The sequence below is a fragment of the Simochromis diagramma genome, unplaced genomic scaffold, assembly GCF_900408965.1.
Source record: "Simochromis diagramma unplaced genomic scaffold, fSimDia1.1 OVJJ01000421.1, whole genome shotgun sequence".
Lineage (NCBI taxonomy): Eukaryota > Metazoa > Chordata > Actinopteri > Cichliformes > Cichlidae > Simochromis > Simochromis diagramma.
The window spans coordinates 8,351,469-8,374,820 of NW_024387250.1; the positions used below are offsets into that span (position 1 = coordinate 8,351,469).

The following is a 23,352-nucleotide window of genomic DNA, read 5'->3' on the forward strand; positions in this document are numbered from 1 at the left end:
CCCTCCCGCAACTACAAACAAACCAGCTGACCAGTGGTTGAAGTGGGAGACAGGGGGGATTCTAGGATCAGAGCTTTGGGGGGGTGCTGAGCACCCAAAGAGCTGCCCAGCCAGGCAACATAAACTTTACTCGTCACGATGAGACGTCTTCCCCGTGTCTGTCAGTCCCTGCATCCTTAAATGTCTCCAGTTGTCCCGAGTTCCCTGTGACTATCTCCTTGGTGCATTTAAACCCCTGTTCCTCCCTGTCCTCATCGTCTGTTGTCTTCATCTCCATTATCAGTCATCATAATTTTACCATCTCTGAGTAAGTCTGCAAATTTCTTTATTAAATCATAAGATTCTTAAATTCACCAAGTCTTTCTGTGCCTGTGTCCTCGTCACAAAACATGACATCACTGTTTTGTACATTTTAACACAATTTAATCCCCATTTTTGAGAAAGAAAAGCAAAACACTATTTTTAAAGTCTGTAACAAAACCATCAAATCAGATAAAGGTTATTTAAATGCTGCAAACGAAGAATGGATTGGAATAAAAGAAAAATACATATCCTAACCTTAATTACTGGGGGGAAATGATGAATGATGATCATAGTGAGTAAGAAGTAAACCGAGTGCATTTTTTGGACAGAGATTAACTTTTAATGTGTATGTATAATACAATACAGATATATAAAAATACACTCCAAAAATAGAGTCCTTGAAATGTACAAATGTACAAAATATTGATAAATAAAATTATAAAAATGGAGGCAACTTTGCCTATGGTACAATGTATGAAAAGATCTTTACTGCAGATACTACTATGGCTCTGCAGATTTTTTATTTTATTTTAACCTATGTCGCCTCACCTTGAGGTTGGCAAATCTGTCTATCACTTTTTGGTGATCAACTCTATCAAGCAGTTTAACAGTTTCTGTTTTGCCTGTCACTATTCCTTGTCTGTTTTTTACCTGGTTCTTCCTGACCTTGTACTTTCTCCTCATGTTCCCCTCTTTCCTCTCTCCCTCTTTGGACTGACAATCATACACAAATAGATTGTATTCAATTAGATGAAAAAAATTACATTAATATGAAAAAACAAATACTATTAAGATCACTAATAAGAAAAAAGTCCTCTCTCAGTGTACTTTCAACCAAAAGGCAAATAACCAAACCACATGAACATCTAATAAAAGATATAAACATTGAAACACTGATCCAACATTATTCTTGATTGACGGATCATTTGATCTTACACTTTTACCTGAATGTTGCTCCAACTTCTCTCATTCCATTTCAAACAGGACAGTGGCAACAACAGTAGGCTACTGTTTACTTTATCTATACTTTTGTTGTTAAAATGTTATGTCTCAAACAAGTACTGAATGCTTTTTATATTTTTAGTAGTGTGTCACACAAACAGTAAATGTTGTCAAAAAAGTAAGAAATCTTTGGGGGTGCTTTGATTCATTTTGGGGGTGCTTCAGCACCCCCCAAAAATAGGCTAAAATGGGCTAAAATCGCCCTGGTGGGAGAAGTCATCAACCAGTCTCTATACTCTATAGAACTTTTTTTCTCCTGTGACCATATAAAGCAACACTGAGGGTTTCATTAATGAAAAAGGGAGTACAGAATGGAGGAAACACACTTATTCAACAACTACCCCCTCCACCTTGCAATTCTGTATAAGAGAGTTTGACCATCATAAGGCCTCAGCAACTATTCAGTTGAGCTAAAACAACAAGAAACAAACAAAACAATATTAGGGTTCAAATGCATACAAGCACAATTACACTTGAAAATAAAACAATCACCACACTTAGTGCCTCTCTGTTTCATGGTCTGTTTTACTTGATTATGTAAAGGATTATATAAACATAAAGTGTGCTTTGATTAGTAGGTTTAAAAGCTTTTAGTTGCCACAAACATGATGTAACAATGGTACCAGTCATTGGGAATAATTATTTCCACTAGTTTGCACTACTCTGTAAGCTTACAAGAGCATTGTGGTAAAAGTTCATATTTTTTTTTACTTTCACCACTTCACACTGTGACACCTGTGAAGCCAAAACAAGCTAGGTCTTCAGGCAGACACGGAAGGTCATTGGAGGAAAAATTGAAAATGTGTGCTGCTGGATTCCCTAACTATATGTCATTAGTTTGTTTTTGTCCTGTGACCTATGGAGAAACCCATTTCTTAGAAACAGGTTTACTTCCAAAACTGTGTGTTAATACTCAGGGAGCTTGTTGTGTGTATGTGATAGGTGTAAACATAGTTCAAGTTTGTCATGCAATTCTCCAAAAGAAAATGTATAAAAAAAATTGTTGATAGTAGTATTAAAGTAAAGAGGTACAGTTTTCAAACAGAATACTTTTTAATGTAGTGACGTATTCGTGCTAGAAATCATCCATGACACCATCAAAGAGTGAAAACCCAAAAATCATTTATCTAAAAAAGTAAAAGTTTACTCGAAGATTTACTAATGTCAGGGTAAGTGCTTGGAAAATTCAATACGGATGAAAATATCTGGCTGATTTGAATGATGGTGATATTTTTTGTGATTTAGAACTACATTTAGAGTGTTGCATATGAAAAAGTTTTGGTTATAATACATATTTTTACACTGCTCAAAAATCCTGGATATTTAAACCGATCTTCAAATCAGTTTTATTTATATAGTGCCAAATCACAACAACAGTTGCCTCAAGGCGCTGTATTATTGTAGTATCTTTACCTCTTTTGTACGGTAAAGAATGCTAACACTAAGCTAGCCAAGAACCCAAAGTGAAAGCTGAGCGAATGCCAACCACAGGCCAGCAGTGACCCTGAATTTCAACAGTTAACAAACTGATAAGAAGTCAGGCAGCAGCCTCCGTTTCTACCTGTTCAGGTTTCTACAGTAGAATCACTATGGCGATCGCTTTGAAGTGTCTTTGTGCTGATTTTCATTTTTGCTTTGTGTTTTTGGCTACTACCTGCATACTTTCACGCCCTGAGGGCAGGCATCGCCATGCACCAGGAGAGAGCCATAACCCACAGTGGAGGGTCTGCCAGTGGATCCAAGGATTTTATCCCAATACCTAATGGCAGTCATGATGCTGTTGCCTAGCCTGTGGAGGTCTGTGTGTGCAAGGATGTGACTCACCAGACCATAAATGACCCACCACTAAACTGGTCATGCTGAACAATGTTACAGGCAGTATTGCATCTCTAGGCCCTTTCACCTCTGTCACATGATCTTAGGGCTAACCTACTGAAAAGCACAGGGCAGCACCATTCCCACCAGTGGCCTACTGCAGGTCATTTGCTCTGGGAGTGCTCATCCTGTTCCTTGCACAAAGGACATATATCAGGCATATATATCACCTTCTACAACTCTGTCCAGGTCTCCTAGAGTAACTGTATGTCTCCTGGAATCTCCTCCATGCAATTGAGACTGTGCTGGGAGAGACAGCAAATCGTCTGGCAATGGCTCGCATTGATGTGCTGTCCTGGAAGTTTTGTACTAACAGTAACGTGGTGGCTCTTACCCTAGCCAAATGCAAAACTACAGAAAAAAACATTCAGAGAAGATGAGGAGGGGAAAATGTTAGTGTCCTGCACCTGTAAAACCATTACTGTTTTGGGGGTTGTCAAATTATTGCCCCTCTAAAGCACCTGTTAATTTCATTAACACAAAAGCAGCTGAAACTCATTAACAACCCCCTCTGGTACTTAACTGACCAGATCAATATCCCAGAAATTTAATTCACCTGATGCTATACTCTGAGTTAAAAATGTTTCTTAAATTTTTTTGGAGCAGTATATATGTGCCAGGAATTACACTGAAGTTTCTAGACTATGATAGTCTCTCTAAAATCAGTGCCTTTTGAGTGGTGTTACGAACACTCTTAAGGAAGACCATGAGGTTGGATCCACCGGTCCCAGTGGTGTTGAGTGCAGTACCCACACCTCTGAATGGACAGCCCACAGATTGCGCGTGGTTACCAGGAATAATGACGTACTTGGTCACAGTATTGAGGTGATAGTTTCGTAAATCCACCAGTGCGGAGACACAAGAGTTGTAGGCCTGACAGAGGTCAGAGTTGGAGCAGGACAAGATGAAGTCTCGCAGCGGTGGACAGACGGAGAGCGTTTCTATCAGCTGACGGTGGGCAGGAGGCATGTAATCTCTCATGCGTGTCAGGAACGCTCCTAGATTGAGTGAATCAGTGAAAGGGACAGAAAAGAGACCTTGAAAGAATGAAAATAATTGTCTATCCTGGAAACATTCTCATTCAAAGCAATCAGCTGGCTGCACAAATGTGATTTATTTACGAGAGCCATCTAAAGGGGTCAAAGGTTGAAGGCAATGCATGCTTACCTGTCTCTTCCTCATGCTGGATGCACAGCAAAGCATCAAAGCATTGAATAGCTGAACTCTGGGCAGCACTCCCACCTGATAACAAAATAGGCTCATCGCTCACACCTTCATACAGCACCCCCCTTGGAAGCATTGGGTTGTCTCTCCATCTAAAACAATTCAAACAAAAAACCTATGCTGCAAACCTCCTTTTAATAGATGTACATGAATTTAAATATGTATGATACGATTTCAGATGTTATCCTATAAAATATAAAGTGCACCAATAGAAACAGATAAAAAGATAACTTTTACTGAGATAAATCTGCATGAGAGAAATACTGAAACCTTGAAAACCTTAGTTTGGAGAACACTGTAGCAGTGCTAAACTCACCCTGAGACAAAAATTCTCAATTTTCCATGAAATGCAGCTGGCTCCACGTGATCTGGAAATAGCACAGATTCAGTTGTCTAATTACCTTGAATTTCTCTGTCTTCATAAAAGAGCACAGCATGTAAAGTGATTAAATTCATGTGAGCAAGCCTTAATTCAAACTTACTGTGCATAAATTTGAATTTTTCCTTCATCTTCTTTAAAGACTGAGTTACTTTGATGAGGCCATTTTTTATCCCAGTGAGGTCAGAGACTTTAATGGCACGCATCACTTCCAGCGCCCCCTGGTTAAAGACAAAGATTTAAACAGCATTACCAAGTTACAAGTGGCAAAAGCACACACAGTTTGTGGACCAGGGAATAGAGAAATTGAAAACACCAAGCTAATGTTCAGAAAGACTTCAAAAGAAGTAATACTAACCATTATGCCGGGTGAAGCCGCCATCTCAACCAGCAGTGACACAATAAAAAATCCCCTGCAAGTGTCACCACCAGGGAAGGAAAATATCAGGTCCATGTTCCTATTTTTAAAAATAATATTTAGCAAACAAATGAGTAAAAACCACATGACACATGAGATTACATAAAAGTCCAGAGTGATACTTACCCTATTCTCATATCCCTGAAATGAAAGTAAAAGAAAGAAGTAGCAATTATTAGAATTTCACTGTGAGGTTATTATTGCATTTAACGAGACTGCCTAATATTTTGGCATTAAATAAGAAAAAGGATTACCCTGTGGGATCCTTTAACTTCCAGTTGGCTAAAACTGAATCTGCATATGTCAGGATCGGTGGAAGGCCAAGTCTGCGTGATACCAGCCAAAAAGGCAGGGCCAGAGCCTTTGGGAGTATCTATCAAACAACCATAACAGTGAAGTTTCAATCCAGCAGGCTCACTAAGATTTCAGGGATTGTAGTGACTATCTTTTGGCTGCGCCAGCAGTTTTGACCAGGCTGATTTGTCTGATGATTTCCCTTTCTACTTTCTATTTAACATTAACTAGTGAAAAGTTTCACTTTTGCTGTGAAATATGTCACCTCCTGCTTAATATAAATTTGGTTTAGTCATGGTCAAATTAAGCCCTGCAGCACCATTAGTCAAAATGTAAATGTGCCTCTATCTACCACATTGACGACATTCCCATCAGTTTTAGTTTATGTTTTGTTAACAAATGCTTATTTTTTGTGTTATGAAATAGCAAGATAAAACTGTAACAATTTATAATAACGACACACTATTAAGCACAAGTAATGGATTCATTAATAGTTTATTCGTCATTTATGAACCATTAATCCACCTGCGTATGCCATTTATAAACATAGATATAAACGTTCAATCTTTAGTAATTCATGGTTAATTCAAGCAGTTAATAGTTGTTAATTAAGTATTGTGTGTTATTTCATCTAAAATGAGGACAATCTCTACCTTGCAAAGCATTTATAAAATAATCTCATGGTCACCAGGACCTTAAGAATCAAACACATCTCATCTGTCTTCACAACAGAAAAGGATACAAACAAAGAGCAAAATGATACAACATGCTAATATTTAATGGAAGGTGCAAATATTGCTCACTAAATATTTGCAGAAAACTGAAATGTGAGCAGCACCAGAGTTTGTAGGAGGGTTTAAGACAGCAACAGAGTACTTTAACTTATATTGAAACTTCTGCATATAAAATAAAACATAAATAAAGTTAAGACAAAGCAATGGAGGATATTTTACAGAGTGTCATAAAAAAGTTGCGAACAAAGTATCATTAAAGTGATAAAAGCTACTTTAGGCTACTGAGATGTTATGAGTTATGAGTCATTTTTTTAGTTTGTTCCTCGAGTTTATCTTCGCTTTAGTTTGTAGTCAGCTGTAGTCAGCTAGCTAGCTTTAGCCAGATAAGCTAATGCATTAAAAAAAATTAAAAGGAGTTGGATGTTTTCAGCAGTGGCATGGGGTGGTATGTCCCACTCCAAGTGTCACCCTAGTTTTGCATGTAACAGTGTTGTTTATTTTAATAATAAACCTACTGCAGGCTGGCTGTGTTTGTTGTTGTCAGTAGCAACCGATGTCTATAATTATGCAAGAGCACATTTTGTTCCAACACCAAACAAAGGCATTTCAGATTTCAACATTGGTGGTTGATACACTATGGCAACGGAACAAAGGTAAGCGTCATTAACCCTCTGGGTTTAACAGATGTGCTCCACCTGTAAATGACCTGACCGAATAAATCTGACATAGCAAAAAGCTGCACCCACACTGAGTCATTGCAAAAAAAAAATATATATATATATATAGGTTTATCATGAAAAATGTGTCTATGACCATGCAGATTTCTGGCATTTTGTGTAAATTTAAGCATGGAACTATTTTCTTATTTCCAATGAGTAAAGAGTGTGAAACATAAGTTAGACGTGTTTGTAAATGAACCACCCCATTTTGTGTAGCTTTCTGGATTTTATACTTGTTTGGTTACATACGGTGTCTGAAAAGGGCTGGGAAAATCATCAAAGACCCCAGTCACCCATCACATGGACTCTTCACCCTCCTGCCCTCTGGGAGGCGCTACAGGAGCCTCCGGACTAAGACCACCAGGTACCGGAACAGCTTCTTCCCCACAGCTGTCAGACTCCTGAACTCTGCCTCCTGACATCTGACCCACGTTAAACTCATGGACTGAACATACACACACCCACAATGGACAACTGTACCCTCAAACACACAATAATAACATGGACTGAACCACCACTCACAACCACTAGCACTTTATATAGCCTCTGTAGAAACTATCTACACCCTCACTTATCTTAACTGCACTACTGTATAGCTCTGTGTAAATAATCATTCTGTACATTCGATAATTTTTAATCCTACAACTGTTTACAACTTGCATAGTTCCCATTTCTGTATAGCTGTATATCTCAGATTCTGTAAAGTTATTTATTTCATATTCTGTATAGTTTTTCATATTTATATCCTGTTCATATCCTGTACATAGCTTGTACTCACTACAGCCTGTACATACTTATAGTTATAGAATATTCACAACATACTTCATACCGTGTACATTATAACATTCCATAATAGACCCATTTCTGTATTATACTCACATATCTATATTATTGCTAATATATATTGTAATATATCTATATCACTAAAGCACTTCTGGATGGATGCAAACTGCATTTCGTTGCCCTGTACCTGTGCATGTGCAATGACAATAAAGTTGAATTCTATTCTATTCTATTCTATTCTATTCTACTTATTTAGTATATAGGCTGTATAGTACATAAAATCAAAACTCACATTTTTTACGTAATTGAAATGTTTAATTGTGTGGGCTAAAGGAAATGTGAAACATGTGTATACTTACTGCATTTGATATATTTTAACCATATATAATTCATATTACAGAATGTAACATCTGCGTATGTGTAAAAAAAATGGCTTTGATTGTCCCACCCCATTTGGTTTCCATGCCACCCTCATGCCACGCCAAGAAAATTTCTCTAAATCCACCTCTGAATGTTTTATAAAGAATGAATTATGTATCAACTAATACCTTACTGATGCTTAATAGTGTTTGGTTATAAAGTGTTACAAAGTCTTGTTTTTCCTTGTCCATATATAAATGCATAAGCTGAATTTCTGAAAGTTCACTCTTAAAGGAGTTTTTAAAAAAATCTCCATTTTCAGTGACCTAAAAATGCAGTTGACAAGTGGACAAAAAGTAAAAAATACTTCTATGTGTGCATGGGGCACTATACTTGTAGGTCAAACAGCTAGAGCACTATTGATTGAAATGTAAACATTTTACTGTCTTTCATTTGTGTGTCTTACCTCAGCAGGTGCATGTTGTCCTTCCTGCCATACATATCCCATGCTGATGAATCCTAGTGCTAGGTGAGCGAGCCTAAGCTCCCGATGGTCACTCAAAAGATCTGGACTCAAGACCGGCATCTGAATTGTGATTAGATTTTCTGTTTAAATCTATTTATTTTTATTGGGAATGGTGATCATCATCGAGTCTCTCAAAAAATACACCTGTACACATTTACATGTATGGCCTGTCAGTATTTTTGTACTTGGAAGGCTTTGCTCATTCTGACCTTATCAACCAGATCCCGTAGTTTACGTGATTCTATCAGATGTGTGAGATTATTTGCGAGGTCCAGCCACACCTGATAATGGTCTGGGAGGTGAGTCTAGAAAATAATAGGAATAAAATGACTTGCTCATTGGGTTTTGATTGTTTTTTGCGTGGTGGATTTTCATGTAGAGTGTAATCAGTAACATCATCAGCTCATGTTTTCCATGGTGCCTGACCTGCATGTCAACAAATGACTGGAGTCATCAATCAGCAACAGCAAGCAATTTAAAAGAGGAGGCCATAATAAACAAGGCAACACCCTACCAAGCAGAAAACAGGGTCCGAAAGGGCGGGGAGATGGAAACTATAGGCTATACCATAAACAGAAACAATATTAGACTAATATTTTTTTATGAGCGTCAGAGATTAATGCTGTTACATTTTGCTACATTTAGAAATCAAACCCAAAGAACTACAACTATCCAATTTGAGAAATATGTATCAATAGTTTCTATCAGTTGACTTATACAACTTAGATTCAATTAATTCTATTAAATGCTGTGGCAGTCCAGTACAGACTTAAAGAGACAGGCTCACAACAGATAAGTAGTCCTTCGTTATATTTCTAGAAAACAAGCATAATTAGGCCAGAGAGACTGTTATCTAGCTGGACAAATGTTTAAATTAAGGCTGCTGCTAAGGTATGTGTGTGAGGATAAACAACATATACAGCATAGTCAATGTTATATTATCCTTCAGTTCCAAACCTCCTTGATTTATCCAGTATATGGCAAAACAAAATGTGTCTCAGATGAGAACATTGCATCATTAGAAGAGAAAAGATAAGGGTGAAACCTACCAGTGGCTCTTCAAGTAGAAATCCAAACTCTTCAGAAATATCAAATACATCAAAGTCTGCTTGTAGTGTTTCTTTACTATTAGTCTCCATGTCTGCTGGCCTGTGTAGCACTACAGTAGGCTGAGAGACATCAGCTGTTAAAACTTGCACTGAGCCTTTTTTCACTCCCTTTGTCACTTCCCTTTTTATTGCACTGAAGAGCAAATAGCCAATCACATTTCCCTGTCCTTTATGTCAAGAGCTGACAGACTGAATGGTTAATCGGCTAATCTTCCTCTTTTGGTCAGTTAATTTTAAAAATTGAAAACAACACAACTGAAACAGAAACTGTTTAGAGTGTTCTTGAACACACACCAAAATGTTTTTAACACACATACGCCATGTGTAAATTCAACACATGGTTTGTCTGTATTTTGCTTGTCTTTTTGTTTTAACTTCTTATTTTACTTTGGTATCTGCTCTTGATTATGCCTCACCTGTGCCTCAACTTCCTGTCTTTGTCTTCACTAATTATTCTGTGATATGTAGCTCGGTTAGTATACACTTAGTTACTTGTGTTCTTTTTGCTCTGCTTAGATTTTCTATTTTAATTTGTATGATTCTGGATTTTGTTAACAGTCATTAAAGGTTTGTGGGGGGTTTTACTGCCTGACTTTTCGGCCTACATGTAGGTACTTTTTACAGTTTTTATACAAAGAATGGCACATCTCTTCTACTGATAAAACTGGCTTTAAACATGGTGACACTGACATTTGTATTTTTCCCTTAGAGGAAATATGAGATATAAACAATAAAAACAAACCACATTGTTGATTATTTGGTAAAGTTTCTAGGTATGAATCCTGGTTTTCTGGTATACCCCAGAAACAACGCTAATAAATAGGGGTAATTCTATATCTGGCCCTGTTCCTGGTGCTCTGTGTAATAGACTTCTGCAGGTTGGTATCTTGTCAGTTTTTATTGTCATATTTATTTATATGATTTCTAGTTCAGTTAAATTAATGTGGTGTACACAGTGTTCCCAAGTGCTTGGCAATGATAGCAATTCAGCCACAAAATGTCAAGGTCACTGTTAAGTCTAATTGTTGAATGTTGCCATTGTGTTTCTTAAATTTGTACAGTCTTAGTTCAAGCAGTAGGATCAAAGCCATTCCTTTGATCCTGACCACCTCTCCAACCACTCTGTGCTGGGGGAGGTTTTATTGTAGATACATCCTATCGGAAAGATCTGTTTCTTTTGATGTAAGCTTCCTGGGTTTACGACCCTTTGGTCAGCAGGAGGTCACTCACACACACACACACACACACACACACACACACACTCTTACAGAAGTTCACACATATACATAAAATGCTTTGTCTTAGAACCAAGGGGGCGTGGCTTTGTTCTGACGTGTTTTGTGTGAACTGCCTCTCAATAAAAGGTAGCAGGAGGAGGTCAGATCTGGGGGTCATTTTTCGTGGTGGACACAGATGAGGCCTCCCTTGCGCAAATTATCGATCGATCGACTGTCTTGTTTTCTTCATGATGAATAAGTCTCTAGAATTAGCGGGGTTTGTGGAAACACAGACCCAACAGTCACCTTAACCCACAAAAACTTCAAGAACTGACTTGTTGCATCCTGTTATAGCGCCATGCCAGGTTTTCAGAATGCCTGCAAAGGCAGTGTGCATGTGTATGCATATACATAAACAGTTTCTGTAAATTTCTTCCCCCACAATTTACTGCAAGTGGTGTTATTATAGAGTTAAGCATTATGAACCACAGCAGCTCAATCACAAAGTGGCAGAGCACGTGAACATCAAAAAGTGGGGAGCTCTGCTGTACCAACACTCGAAATGTCTTCTGGCATTATCATTAGTATAAAATCTGTGCACCAGGAGCTTAATGGCATGGGCAAAATTTTTATGGCTTTATTTAGTTTTCCCCTCTGGACAGTGAGTCTGGACAAACCAACATGTGTTCCTGTTTGCAATGCAGGGCAATGCAGTTGTGCTGTGGTAAGAGCTGATGCCTTACAGCAAATCATTCTTGTCTTAAACCAAGCATGGACACAAGCATAGGACATAGTAATTCAAAGTTAAGTCAGTTTATTGCAGACACATATTGCAATATGTCAAAACTAAATTCGCCACAATTCCAAGAAGAGGTTTTCCTCCAAACTGATTTCTCTTCCACACAGAGATTCCTTGATTCCATTAATCTTTCTTCACAGGATTTCCTGAGGCTGCTGGCATCAGCACCGAGGAGAGAAGGGTAAGTCCAGTCACAAAAATTGGTCACAGAAGAGGTGAACATTAGTCATACATATTGCAACACACCGCAACTTACCTGTGTAACAATGGGCATTGATTCAGAACTTTCTAGAACACACAAGTAGGGTTAGTACAGAGATAGGTTGAATCTGCAGGTTGTCTAATGGGTTTGTAGAGCGTTCAGGGAGGACAAATGTGCTTTTCATTTTCAAACAAATTCAAATGGGATGTCTTTTTCTAAACTCATTTTCAAAAAGTACACTTGTAGTCAAGACCACTTAAACCAAGACCAAGACAGAACAAGACAAAGTCAAGACGAGACCGAGACAAAAAAGTCTTTCAACTGCAGCCAGATGCTGCTTCATTTACGGGTGTCAGGCATAGGGATGGGTATCGAAACCCGGTTCTTGTTGAGAACCGGTTCCCACTGTTTCAATTCCTTGGAATTGTTTGGCATTTTTGCAAACGATTCCCTTATTGATTCCAGTCGCCCGGAATGACGTCACCACGTTGCGGAGCGTCATTTACCTGGCAGGAAACACGGCGCCTAAGCGGCTCAAACGCTCAAAAGTTTGGTTATACTTTACCAGAACGGATGACAACAGGGCAACTTGCAATACTTGAAAAGTAGATATTTCATTTAAGGGAGGAAACACTACCAGTATGCAAAAGCATTTGCTCACAAAACACGCGATAACCTTAAATGAATGTCGTGTTTTTAATTCCGCTCCGGACTCGTGAATCTCAACCCAGCAGCAGCGGTAACGTCTGCACGTCCTCTCCCGTTAATGCGGCAGGTAAATATTGAACTAACAGTGCATATTATGTTAGCGCGGTCTGCCTTATTACAAAACCTGCCATTACTGCGCATTTAGGTGACCATGATGAGAGAGACAGAGTCTGGCTCAGATGCTGGCAGCTCTCGCTGCAGTCTACCGGTAGCATCTCCTTTCAGGCCAGGATAGACGAATGTCACCGAGCAGTGACTAAGTTTGTGGTAAAAGCCTTGCACCCATTTGCCACAGCAGATGCCCCCGATTTTCAGTAAGTGAATGTGTTTAATTGTAGGCAGGGACATTACTGAATATTCTTGTGTAATTGCTACAGAATAATTTATGTTATACTTTGTTATTGCTACAGAAGAATATTTATTTTATTATTTTACATTTACAATTTTTGTTTCCTGGGGACCCTGTGACACCCCATCGAAGAGCCGTAGGCTGTGGATCTCTTAAGATCTCACTGTTGGGTTTGTAAGGCCATGTTACTCCTAAATGTCTGTCTTGTTCAAAGAGAAGATATAAAACAAAGTTCTAAGCTAATCAACCTTAGTGTTCTCCTTTTTTAAAAATAAGAATCGATAAGAGAATCGATAAAGAATCGAATCGTTAAACAGAATCGAAAATGGAATCGGAATCGTGAGAATCTTATCAATACCCATCCCTAGTCAGGCATATTTATATGTTTTTGCGATGCACTCGCACAGCCCTCCTCATCGCTGTGCACTGTCTCACTCACTTACTGAGAGGACAGACGCATGCTCCACTTAACTGTCGCATCTCTCACCCTCTCTGTTTTTCACATAATGATATTATCCTATATCCTTGCATGTGATTGGCCACAATATGGAGGAATTGGAGCATAGCTGAGCCACTATGTGAGAGCTGAGCAGCAGCTGATTCACTACAAAGCACTCTCTAAGCACGGCTCTTAGAGCTTTTGCTTTTGCTCATGACACATTATCGAACGTTACGTTGTGTGCCATGGATATTGTTGACTTCAAATCTCCCAACCACTATGTCGATCGGAGACAGCAAGACCGAGACAGCGAAACCAAGACAAGACCAAGACCAAAGTCCGTCGAGACCAAGATAAGACCAAGACTAGAGATGGACCGATCCGATATTACGTATCGGTATCGGTCCGATACTGACCTAAATTACTGGATCGGATATCGGAGAAAAATAAAAAATGTAATCCGATCCATTAAATATCACGAAAGCACCTCACAAAACTTGCAACACGCCGTAACTCACCTCAGAACGTTAGCACGTCGGAGCAGTATGCATCACGTGATAGAGCGGCTGTGGCATGCGGGACCTGTCAGTGGTCTGGATAGCATTTGGAGCTTCGCTAGCAACCCGGCATTTCATCTCCGACAAAGTTATCCCCGAGAAGTAAAGCAAGTGTGTAAGTCCATCTCTGAATGTTTGTAAAGCATTCCTGCGTTAAGCTTAACAAGCGACTGCCTCTCGCTCTCCGGCTGCTACTTCAATCGTGAAACTGCTTAATGATCAGCTGATCGACTTTTCTGTCGGGAATCCGTCTGTCTTGTTTGTTTATCGCCCACTTTGCACCAGAAAGAGGAAACCAGCGGCTGAACAACAGCAGCACGTTTAAGCTTGATAAGCTGTTGTTAGAATTTATTTAATATTACTTTCTACTCGAGGATCTTTTTCTACGTAGCTGACGCTGGTAACTGTGCAGGGGCGGATCTAGCAAAGTTTAGCCAGGGGGGCCGATAGGGCATGAACAGGGAAAAGGGGGCACAAAGACATACTTTTCTTTCTTATTCTCATTTAAAATGTCGAGCTTTTAATAAATAATTATCTGACACCCAAAGTTTTAATTTGATGTAAAATGAATAGAAGTCAATTACTGTATATAGTGACTATTAAGTCTAATATATATACCCTAGTAAGCTATAGTACTTTTTCCTTTGGGAAGGTACCATCTGTGCAGTCTGCAATTTTGTTGAAGAAAGATGTTGAATCTATTTAATATTTCTTGAAAAATAATTGATTTCTGTGCATTTTTTTCACACTTCATCAAATTAAGGTTGATTACGTCGATTAAGCATCATGAGGTGGAGCGTGAGGGGTGGTTCCCTATTTTTTATTTATTTATTTTTGTTGTTGCTGGGAGTTGGAACCCTATTAGTTAGGTTGCTTAATATTTACGCTAAGTACTCTTTAAAATACCAGAATAGTGAGGATGATGTAGGTTTAAGTTTATTAGATTGATCAGTATTGCTGAACTATGAAATATTTTTTTTGTATACAGGTATAACAGAATAGCTTTAGTGTAGTTGTTGTTTTAAACTTGAGTATGAACTTGCAGACTTGCAAAATGCAGCAAGACATTTTAAAAAAACAGTTTTGTTGATTAAAAAACACTATATCGGATTCATATCGGTATCGGCAGATATCCAAATTTATGATATCGGTATCGGTATCGGACATAAAAAAGTGGTATCGTGCCATCTCTAACCAAGACCACGTAAAAGTGGTCTCGAGACCGGAGACATCCAACTCTACTAACCAGGAAGACAAATTCTGACTGCAAAAATTCAAATAAAGATGGGTGTGATGATTGATCTGTGGTTTCGAAATTAATTTTTCACAGTGTGATGTGGATTTTGAAATCACTGGTGTGAAGAGTGCATACTGGTATCATTTCATTTTTAGACCAGCATATAGCAGTCATCTTTCATGTGATAAGGATAACAAATGGTGCTGCATGGTAGGCTATGCAAAAGGAAATATGCTAGGTCATAAATGTAAAAAGTGCATAGTGAATACCTCTCCCTTTAAGGCTTTAAATACCTGCATACTGCCCACCTGTAGCACTGCAACAAAAAATGATGCTTTTAGTGATTGTGGCTGCTGCTGCTGAAACCCCTAGAAGATGCAGCACAGATCAGATGTTTGATCATCTGAATTGAAATAAAATTTTGGTGGAAAAATGTTTATTTTCACGCCATCATTCTTCTATGACTAGGTAATAGCATTTATAATGTAAAAAGTAAAAATACGAGATACACACAAATTTAATTCATATACATTCACAATTACAGAGAATGAGAGCCAGTTGAAGGACCAGAATGACACTAAATTTTGTCCGCCTAACTCAAATACCTCAGAAAAGTCAAAACCATTCTTCCAGCTCATTGACTGAGGATAAAGTGTATCCTAAAATCGATGTCAATTCATACAGTTGTTTTACTGAGTGTTTCTATAACAATTAACAGCTGACATGACAGACGATCTTTAAAGAGCTTTAAAAAGCTGTCTCACAGAAGGTCTCCAAAACTGCAATACATAAAGAAAATAAATAATGCAAATAGAGCGTCTCAACAATTAAAGTCGAACAGTTAAACCGGTTGGTTTTCCACATAATAAGATGATTTTGATAATTTTGATAATCAGCTGTGCTGAGATCAGACAGATCTCAGCACAGCTGCTATTTTTACTTCACTGCTTATTTGTCCCCTTTAACTGTGCGCTGTGAGCAGAGACCAAACAGTGACTTCTGCTTCACACTACTGCAGATTCCTGTGACATCATGTAGCATCTGAAGGAGATGCTTCAGAAAGAAATAACGTTACCATTTATTACATCATAAAGTAATGTGAAAAGGAAAGTTTTTAACAGCCTCTTTCTACACTTTCTGGAAGTCTTCACCTCTTGCCACTCCTTCCTGGCTGAAGAACTATAAATTTCTTAGTTATCTAACTATTCACTAACAGGTGACAATGACGAGTGGTAGAGATGAATTTTATAGAACTATTGCTTTAGCAAAAGAATCAGTAACATATCACCTCACTACACATAAAACTATATTATGGGCAAATTTGACATAAAGTATCAAAAATAAAAGTATTTAAAGAAACGTGTTCCTCATCTGTGCTGGATCATTATTACTGCTCCAGATGATTGAGACTGTGCTCATTTTATATTATTTATAATTTAATCTGCAGTAATTAATCATATTCTATAAAATCATATGTTTATAGTAGCTGTCCTGTGACGACTATGGCAGCTTTTAATCAGCTAAGAGACACACTGTGTTTTAAATATATTTATGAATAAAAAAAATTACAATTAAATTAACAGACTTGAGTACTGTGCAACATGGTTATCTGTATACATCTACAGGGAGATTAAAAATGAATGAAAAGTGAAGCTGGTGTCTTATTGAAATAGCTGGTTTCACTTTCCACATTTAGTTAACCACATTTTTCTCACAGATGCTAATCTGAAAGTCACGGTGGAGTTGTTTCATTAAACTGGACAAGGCTGGAGTTCCCCTCTCCAGCATTAAAGCTTTCATTTCTAACATGCTAAACGAGGACATTGGCCCAGAGGTCTTGTGGTTTGTTCAGATGCAACTTGCAAGTTGTGCAACCATGTTCTTGTTCTTCTTCTTTTTTTAGAGAGAGAAGGGGCTTTCTCCTTGGAACACTTCCAAACAAGCCACGGTTGTTCGTTCATTTTATAATTATACCTTCATGAACCTAAACAGCTAACTGAGGCCTGAGTCTGAAGTTCTTTATTTCATTTTCTCCAAGCACTGCATGGTCTGACCTTGAGTTAAATTTGCTGGGCCGTCCACTCCTGGTAAGATTGCGGCACTGTGTTAACACACACCTGAACGTCCAAAACAGCAAACTGCTGAAATGTCTGCTTTTATAGAGGTGCTCAAACTTGCTGATGGTCATTTAATTAAGTGTATTTGATTAGCAGCACCTGACTGCCATTTATCCTCCTAATTCCTAATGAACCAGCAAGGGTCGACTTTCCCTGTGAAACAGTCCTGTTTTCATGGTCCTGGATCATTTGACCAAGCACTTTGAGTTTGAAAATATTTTGATGGTTTATGATTTATGTTTAAGTTCATTTAGTTATCTTAAGCTCATTCTGTTTTCCCTAGGTTGCCCTGTTACAGTCCATTGTTTATTAGATTCCCCTTGTGTCTTCACTCCCTGTGTTTAAGTCTCCCTCGCCCTTCATGTGTTTCTGTAATGTTTTTGTCTCCCGTCTCCTCCTCTTGTTTACCCCTTGTGACCCATTTCTTCTGTCATGTGTCCCACCCCCAGCCATCATGCTCTGTTTTTGCTTAGTTATGTCCATGTCTCATCTCCAGTCCCCTTTTCCCTCTGTTAAGTCCACATCTTAGTCTGTCATGTATTTCATGTCTGCGTGTTCTATGTCATGAGGCTCACGTTGCCATGTCTGCATCCCATTATGTTTTGTGTTTTGTTTTTGAAGAGGTCTGGTGTCCCATGGTCATTGTGTTTAGTTTCACTTCCCCTGTGGTATCATTATGTTCATTCCACTCAGCTGTGTTCCCCGTGCATTTCCTTTTCCCCCGTCACCCTTGTGTGTAGTTATGTGGTCTGCTATCATGCATTCATGGTCAGATAGTCTGTTGTTTCACGCCATGTTTCCAGGTTTCATGTATTCATGTCCATGTCAGGGTTTTTATTTTAGTTCTATTTTAGCTACTGAGTTATGGTTGATGTTTGCATCGGTCGATATATTGTGTTTTCTACATTTGAAATGCCTGTAATAAATGGACAAACACATCTGCGGTGTCTCTAATGTGAAGACCCAGTGGGATTAAACTTGTAATGTTGACCAAGCCTGTGTACCAAATGTGAGCCTTTGAGAATGTTTTGATGTATTAGTGTGAACTGAAATTTCCAAAAGGCATAATTAATTTATTTTAATTTATTATGTGTAATTCTTATAAAAATGCAAAGCTGGATTCTCAGCTGTGCTTATCATTGTGTGCATCTGACCATATGTAAGGACGTACTTAATGTTAAGATAAGCAGTTCTAAATTATGCATGAGCTGGAACAATTTTTAGTCATCAACATGAAATAATACTGGAATGTACGCTAGTCTCATACATGTGACTGCTTACCAGAAGTTTCTTTGCCCTCTGTCAGCAGGTAATTTCTCAAGCTTTTTGTTCATGGCTCCTGTTTAGAACCATATGTAAGCAGCTTTATCAAATGATTGCATCACTGTAGTATTTACAGAGCAAAGAACCCCCCCCCAGCCCACCTATCATACCAGCCCTTGGTTTCTGCCTCCCGTTGTCAGCATACTTCTCTGCTCCTGCCAGAAATCTCTCAAACTATTTAACCCTCCAAAACGGCAGGAGAAACCAGCAGGAAGGAGCAAGAAGCTGGAGGGATGAAAGCTGTGGAGCTCAAATTAATTTCAAGACCACTTACCAAGTCATCAGACACAGGGGGCACAAAGGGGCAGTAAATTTGCTCAAGCAAGGGGAGAAGTAGATAAATTGGTAAAAGGGACTTGAAATCAAGACAGCATCTGTGGAATATTATACTTCTAAGTGAGAAAAGGGAGGCTTCAAGAGCAGCAGAGGCCCATCTTTTTGTGATTTGTGCAATCTCTCAGTCGCAAACCCCTCAGTTCTTCTCATTTCTTGCTCACCGTCTGAGACTCCCCAACTCGTTTTCTTTTCTCTCCCACATGCACATTGTCTGGAGGCAAAAGAACGGTATCCAACTGGCACATGAACTGATGGAAGAGAATCGCTCAGAGAAATGCTTTCCTTCATCTGCTCCTTTGAGTGTTGTGTTTCACTGTGTATAAAAATGAGAACACTATGTAGTGAAAAGTATTTATTGTTAATCGTTTTAGAACAAATCACAGAAAGTGTATTAATACTAATCTAGCTCTTTGTCAAATACAGATAGTATTCGGACAACAATGACTTTTTGTAATTCTGCACACAACCAGAGTTGATTTCAAATCAAAGAATCGAGATGTGATTGAAGTGCAGGCATCCAGTTTATTTCATGGGGTAAAATAAAACTATTGCATTAACCAGTTGGGAATTATAGCAATTGATGTACCTGTGTGCCTTTTTTAGAATAACAGAATGGGCTAAACACTTTGTTATCTCATGTGTAGGGTTTTGCAAATTGCCTTATTTGTAATTCAATCAAAAATAATTCCCCATATACATTCCCCCTGGCTTCAGGCTAACTAAGCAACAAGACTACAATTAAGGACTTGTCTAAATATTCACCTAGAAATGTGTCAAATAAGGCACCATCCAAGCGTCAAACATAAGCCTATTTAAGTCTGACAATCCCATTCTCAGGGGCACATTTTAACATGTTTACCCAATTCCCGTTTTAGCTTACCACCCATACCCCATATGACAATAATAAAAAGCCAGTTTCACAGTGAATCACTACACACCACTTTACTTGGCTTTTACCATGATAGGTGAAAGTGGTTAGTGCCTAAGTGAGTCCAGCAGCATAGTTATTGCATTGTACTCATTAAGTAAATCCTGGCTGACGCTTTTCAAATGTGCAAAAGTTTTCTAGTAGCCCATCAAGCTCCACAAGCTTGCTGCTGCTGTAATAATTGGCAAAGTTTTCAGCATCTTTGTGTTCTGGGAAAGCCTATGAGAACAATTACACCCCGAGATTTACAGCTCACCCTGTTCAGCATGCAGAGAAGCACTTAATTGGGGTTAAACTAGGTCAAATAAGGGTATTGTTCATATGAAACTCTGTGGTTAAAGTGTCATAAAAAATTTTACTCTATGACACTTTAATAACTGTAACTAGCCAAGTCAATCTCATGACTTTGCATATTTATAATTGACTAATGATATCACTTTAAATAGGTGCATTTAAGAATTTTGTAAAAAAAAAAAAAAATAAAATAAAAAACAAAAATCATAGAGAGCACAGTTTAGTTTCATGATCACATTCTCACATATTGACTTTTATGTACATGTGCATTAGAAACAAGACTAACTGGCATATGAAATGTATGGCTAAATGAAGTGCACAATGACTACTCAGAGAGTGTGGTCCCCATGGAATAGAAATTTAAAAAAAAAAAACTGTATCTCATTATAAATGTTCATTCTCTTGGTTTGCTCTCCTTTGCGAAAGTGGAGGGAGCACCAACAGATTTCCAGCCACTAAGAGCAGGAAGCATCATCAGTGGCATTTGTGGTGCTAATGCTAACTATCTGATAACCAGTGGTGTGAACAAACCAACATTAAAAGTGTCCTGGCCTTGTTTGCTATGTGTTACTATTAAATATTTTTTACTGCGGTACACACTATTCAAACTCTCATGTTTACTACTACTACTACAAAAGACAATATAAAAGGAAGAAGGAAGAGACAAAAATCGCTTATTTCAAGCATAGTATAAAACATTGGCACAGCTTCTGAGTTGGAAAAATGCAGTCATTGTGAAAGTGCTTTAAACTGGTATTTTATCCATAGGCCACCAGATGGCCATAGCTGTTGTTGCCAAAAGCTTTCCAGTCCAATGGGAAAACAGCCTTCTGTCTTGATCACTTTAGGTTCCTGTGCTCAGGTATGGGCTCAGTTTCTCATTGGTTCATGTTTAATAGACATTTTTTTCTGTAAATCTTAAATGTTACCATGTTTAAAAATGCAAATTTGAAATTTTTAACAAAAATCTACTGGCTAACACTTTGTCAGTCAGTCAGACCTGCCATTCCTCCAACCAGCCAAGATGGCAACAGAAGAAACGTTGATGTCAAAGTTTCAGAAACCAATGGGTGATGTCATGATAGCTAGCTACAGCTTTTATACTTTCAAAGATTTTAGAATGCAGATGAGTCTGCAGCAATGCCCACTGTTGCATAAATATGAATTATTTTGAACTGTGAAACATGATAAACTACTGCAGGGTTGAACTGTTGAATCACAGGTGTTGATCCCCTTTTGTCAGGTCAGAGGTAATGAGCGGACCCAAACGTAGAATAAAGAACCGGGAGCGGAACTTCTCAGGTGAAGCTCGTCCGTACCAGCTTCACCTGAGAAACATGAAACACATTGTGAACCTTCATGTTGCGAGAAAGACTCAGTTGAACAGTTACTGGGTTGATTATAGATTGTATTTCAAATAGGCCAATGAATCGAGGTGCTAGTTTTTTGAATATCCATCCACAGTGGAATGTACCTGGAGGAAAGTCAAAATTTCTGGCCGACTTGGTAGGCTGGGGCCAGAACATGACATCAATCAGCAAGACGCTTGTTTTGTTCCACTAACCTGAGGTAAGCAGCCCATGTGGTCTGCCACACGCAATGGCAGCAACGCATATGGTGCTGCACGGAGGGTATGGCCAGTTCTCCCTCCCTGATGGACAGAAGAGGAGGTTGGTAACTCAGGGATTCCTCAAAAGGAGAGATTCCAGTGGCAGCCGACGTATTAGAGTTCTGAGCATACTCCACCCACGCCAATTGAGCATTCCATGTGGAATTTGAGAAGGCTACACAATGGAGGACGGCTTCCAGCTCCTGATTAGCCCTCTCCACCTGGTTGTTGGTCTGAGGGTGGAAACCAGAGGACAAACTGACTTGGGCCCCCTGTTCCAAACTAAACTCCTTGCACACCCGAGAAGTGAACCCTGGTCCCAAACAATATCCTATGGGATACCATGCAAATGGAACATATGATTGATGAGTAATTTAGCCATTTCCAAGGCCGCGGGTAGGCAAAGCAACAAAGTAAGCCGCCTTGGAAAACCGATTAGTTATGGTGAGGATGGTGGTGTTACCTGAAGAAGGTGGCAGGCCTGTGACGAAGTCCAGAGCAATGTGTGACCACGGCCTCTTGGGGGTAGGCAGTGGTCAGATCAGGCCCACCGGCAGGGTGTTCGGCACCTTGTTCTGAGCACAAACCGAGCGGGCCGCTACATATTCTTGAGCATCTTTAACCAGTGACAGCCACCAAAACAGATGTTGGAAGAATTGGGTTGTGCTGTTCTTACCTGGGTGAAAGACCTTACCCCAGACTGCTGTGGGAACGTACAACCGGTCGGTGGGACTAGACCCCGGGTCAAGTTCATGCTGCTGTGCCTCCCGGGTCAGCCTCTCTATCTCCCAGGTCAGGGAATCCACAATGGATGTAAAGGCAGAATGGGCTTTTCCTTCTCCAGTGACTCCTGATGTGGGCGAAAAACAATGCCCACCTGGCTTGCCGGGCACTTAGCCGCCTTCAGATACGGCCAGGTTCTTCTGATCCGTCCAGATCAAGACCAGGTGCTCACTGCCCTCCACCAATGCCACCATTCCTCCAGGGGCAGCTTTATGGCCAATAGCTCGCAATCCCCCACGTCATAATTCTGCTCAGCCTGTGTGAAACAATGGGAGAAAAAGCCAAAGGGATGTAATTTACTTCCTACTTATTGAGACAGGATGGCTGCCACGCCTTAGTTGGAGGCATCCACCTTCACCACAAAGGGTCAATTGAGGTCTGCTTGGACCAGAATAGGTGCAGAGGTGTTACGGCCCCTGGCCTCATGTGGCCCCGCTTTCCTCTATGGAAATCCAAGCGTTCCAGGACTCGCAGGTGATTGGCTGGCCAGGGACCTATGCCCGCCCAATTTCATGCAGATCGGAGTGTGGCAGTCCACACACACCATTGGCTGCTGCAGGATCCTTGAACACGGCGGACCAATGACGTGGCTGCCTGCGTTTACCTGGGAGGATAAAAGGCTGAGGATCCTTCATTCGTGGGGGACTTGTTGATTTGAATAGACTGTGCAGACTGTCCCTCCTGCCTTTGCCTTTGCATTTTCCTTTGCATTGCTGCCTTTTGAACCT

The 23,352-nt window shown here is 39.4% G+C and overlaps 1 protein-coding gene across 2 annotated transcripts; it reads right to left on the reverse strand.

The window, feature by feature from the left end:
* Nucleotides 1-1,812: 1,812 nt before the first annotated feature.
* Nucleotides 1,813-9,921, reverse strand: LOC120715035 (indoleamine 2,3-dioxygenase 2-like). 2 transcript variants are annotated; one of them, XM_040001768.1, is made up of 10 exons: nucleotides 9,667-9,899; nucleotides 8,827-8,922; nucleotides 8,558-8,677; nucleotides 5,456-5,574; nucleotides 5,328-5,342; nucleotides 5,142-5,241; nucleotides 4,887-5,004; nucleotides 4,721-4,772; nucleotides 4,348-4,496; nucleotides 1,813-4,178 (listed from the first exon to the last, which is right to left on the reverse strand). In XM_040001768.1, the coding sequence occupies exons 1-10, from the start codon at nucleotides 9,754-9,756 to the stop codon at nucleotides 3,823-3,825; spliced, it is 1,215 nt and encodes a 404-aa protein (XP_039857702.1). In that variant the 5' UTR covers nucleotides 9,757-9,899; the 3' UTR covers nucleotides 1,813-3,822. The 2 variants fall into 2 exon arrangements, with proteins under 2 accessions (XP_039857702.1, XP_039857703.1); XM_040001769.1 differs by lacking the exon at nucleotides 8,827-8,922 and having other exon boundaries at nucleotides 9,667-9,921.
* Between the last annotated feature and the right edge of the window lie 13,431 nt (nucleotides 9,922-23,352).

Excerpts from the sequence above, each read along its gene's own strand:
- LOC120715035 (XM_040001768.1), bottom strand. The coding sequence starts at position 9,756 with ATGGAGACTAATAGTAAAGAAACACTACAAGCAGACTTTGATGTATTT. Across the intron at positions 8,678-8,826 it reads TACGGGATCTGGTTGATAAG|ATGCCGGTCTTGAGTCCAGA; the intron begins GTCAGAATGAGC and ends ATCACAATTCAG. Across the intron at positions 4,497-4,720 it reads TTGAGAATTTTTGTCTCAGG|ATGGAGAGACAACCCAATGC; the intron begins GTGAGTTTAGCA and ends GAATTGTTTTAG.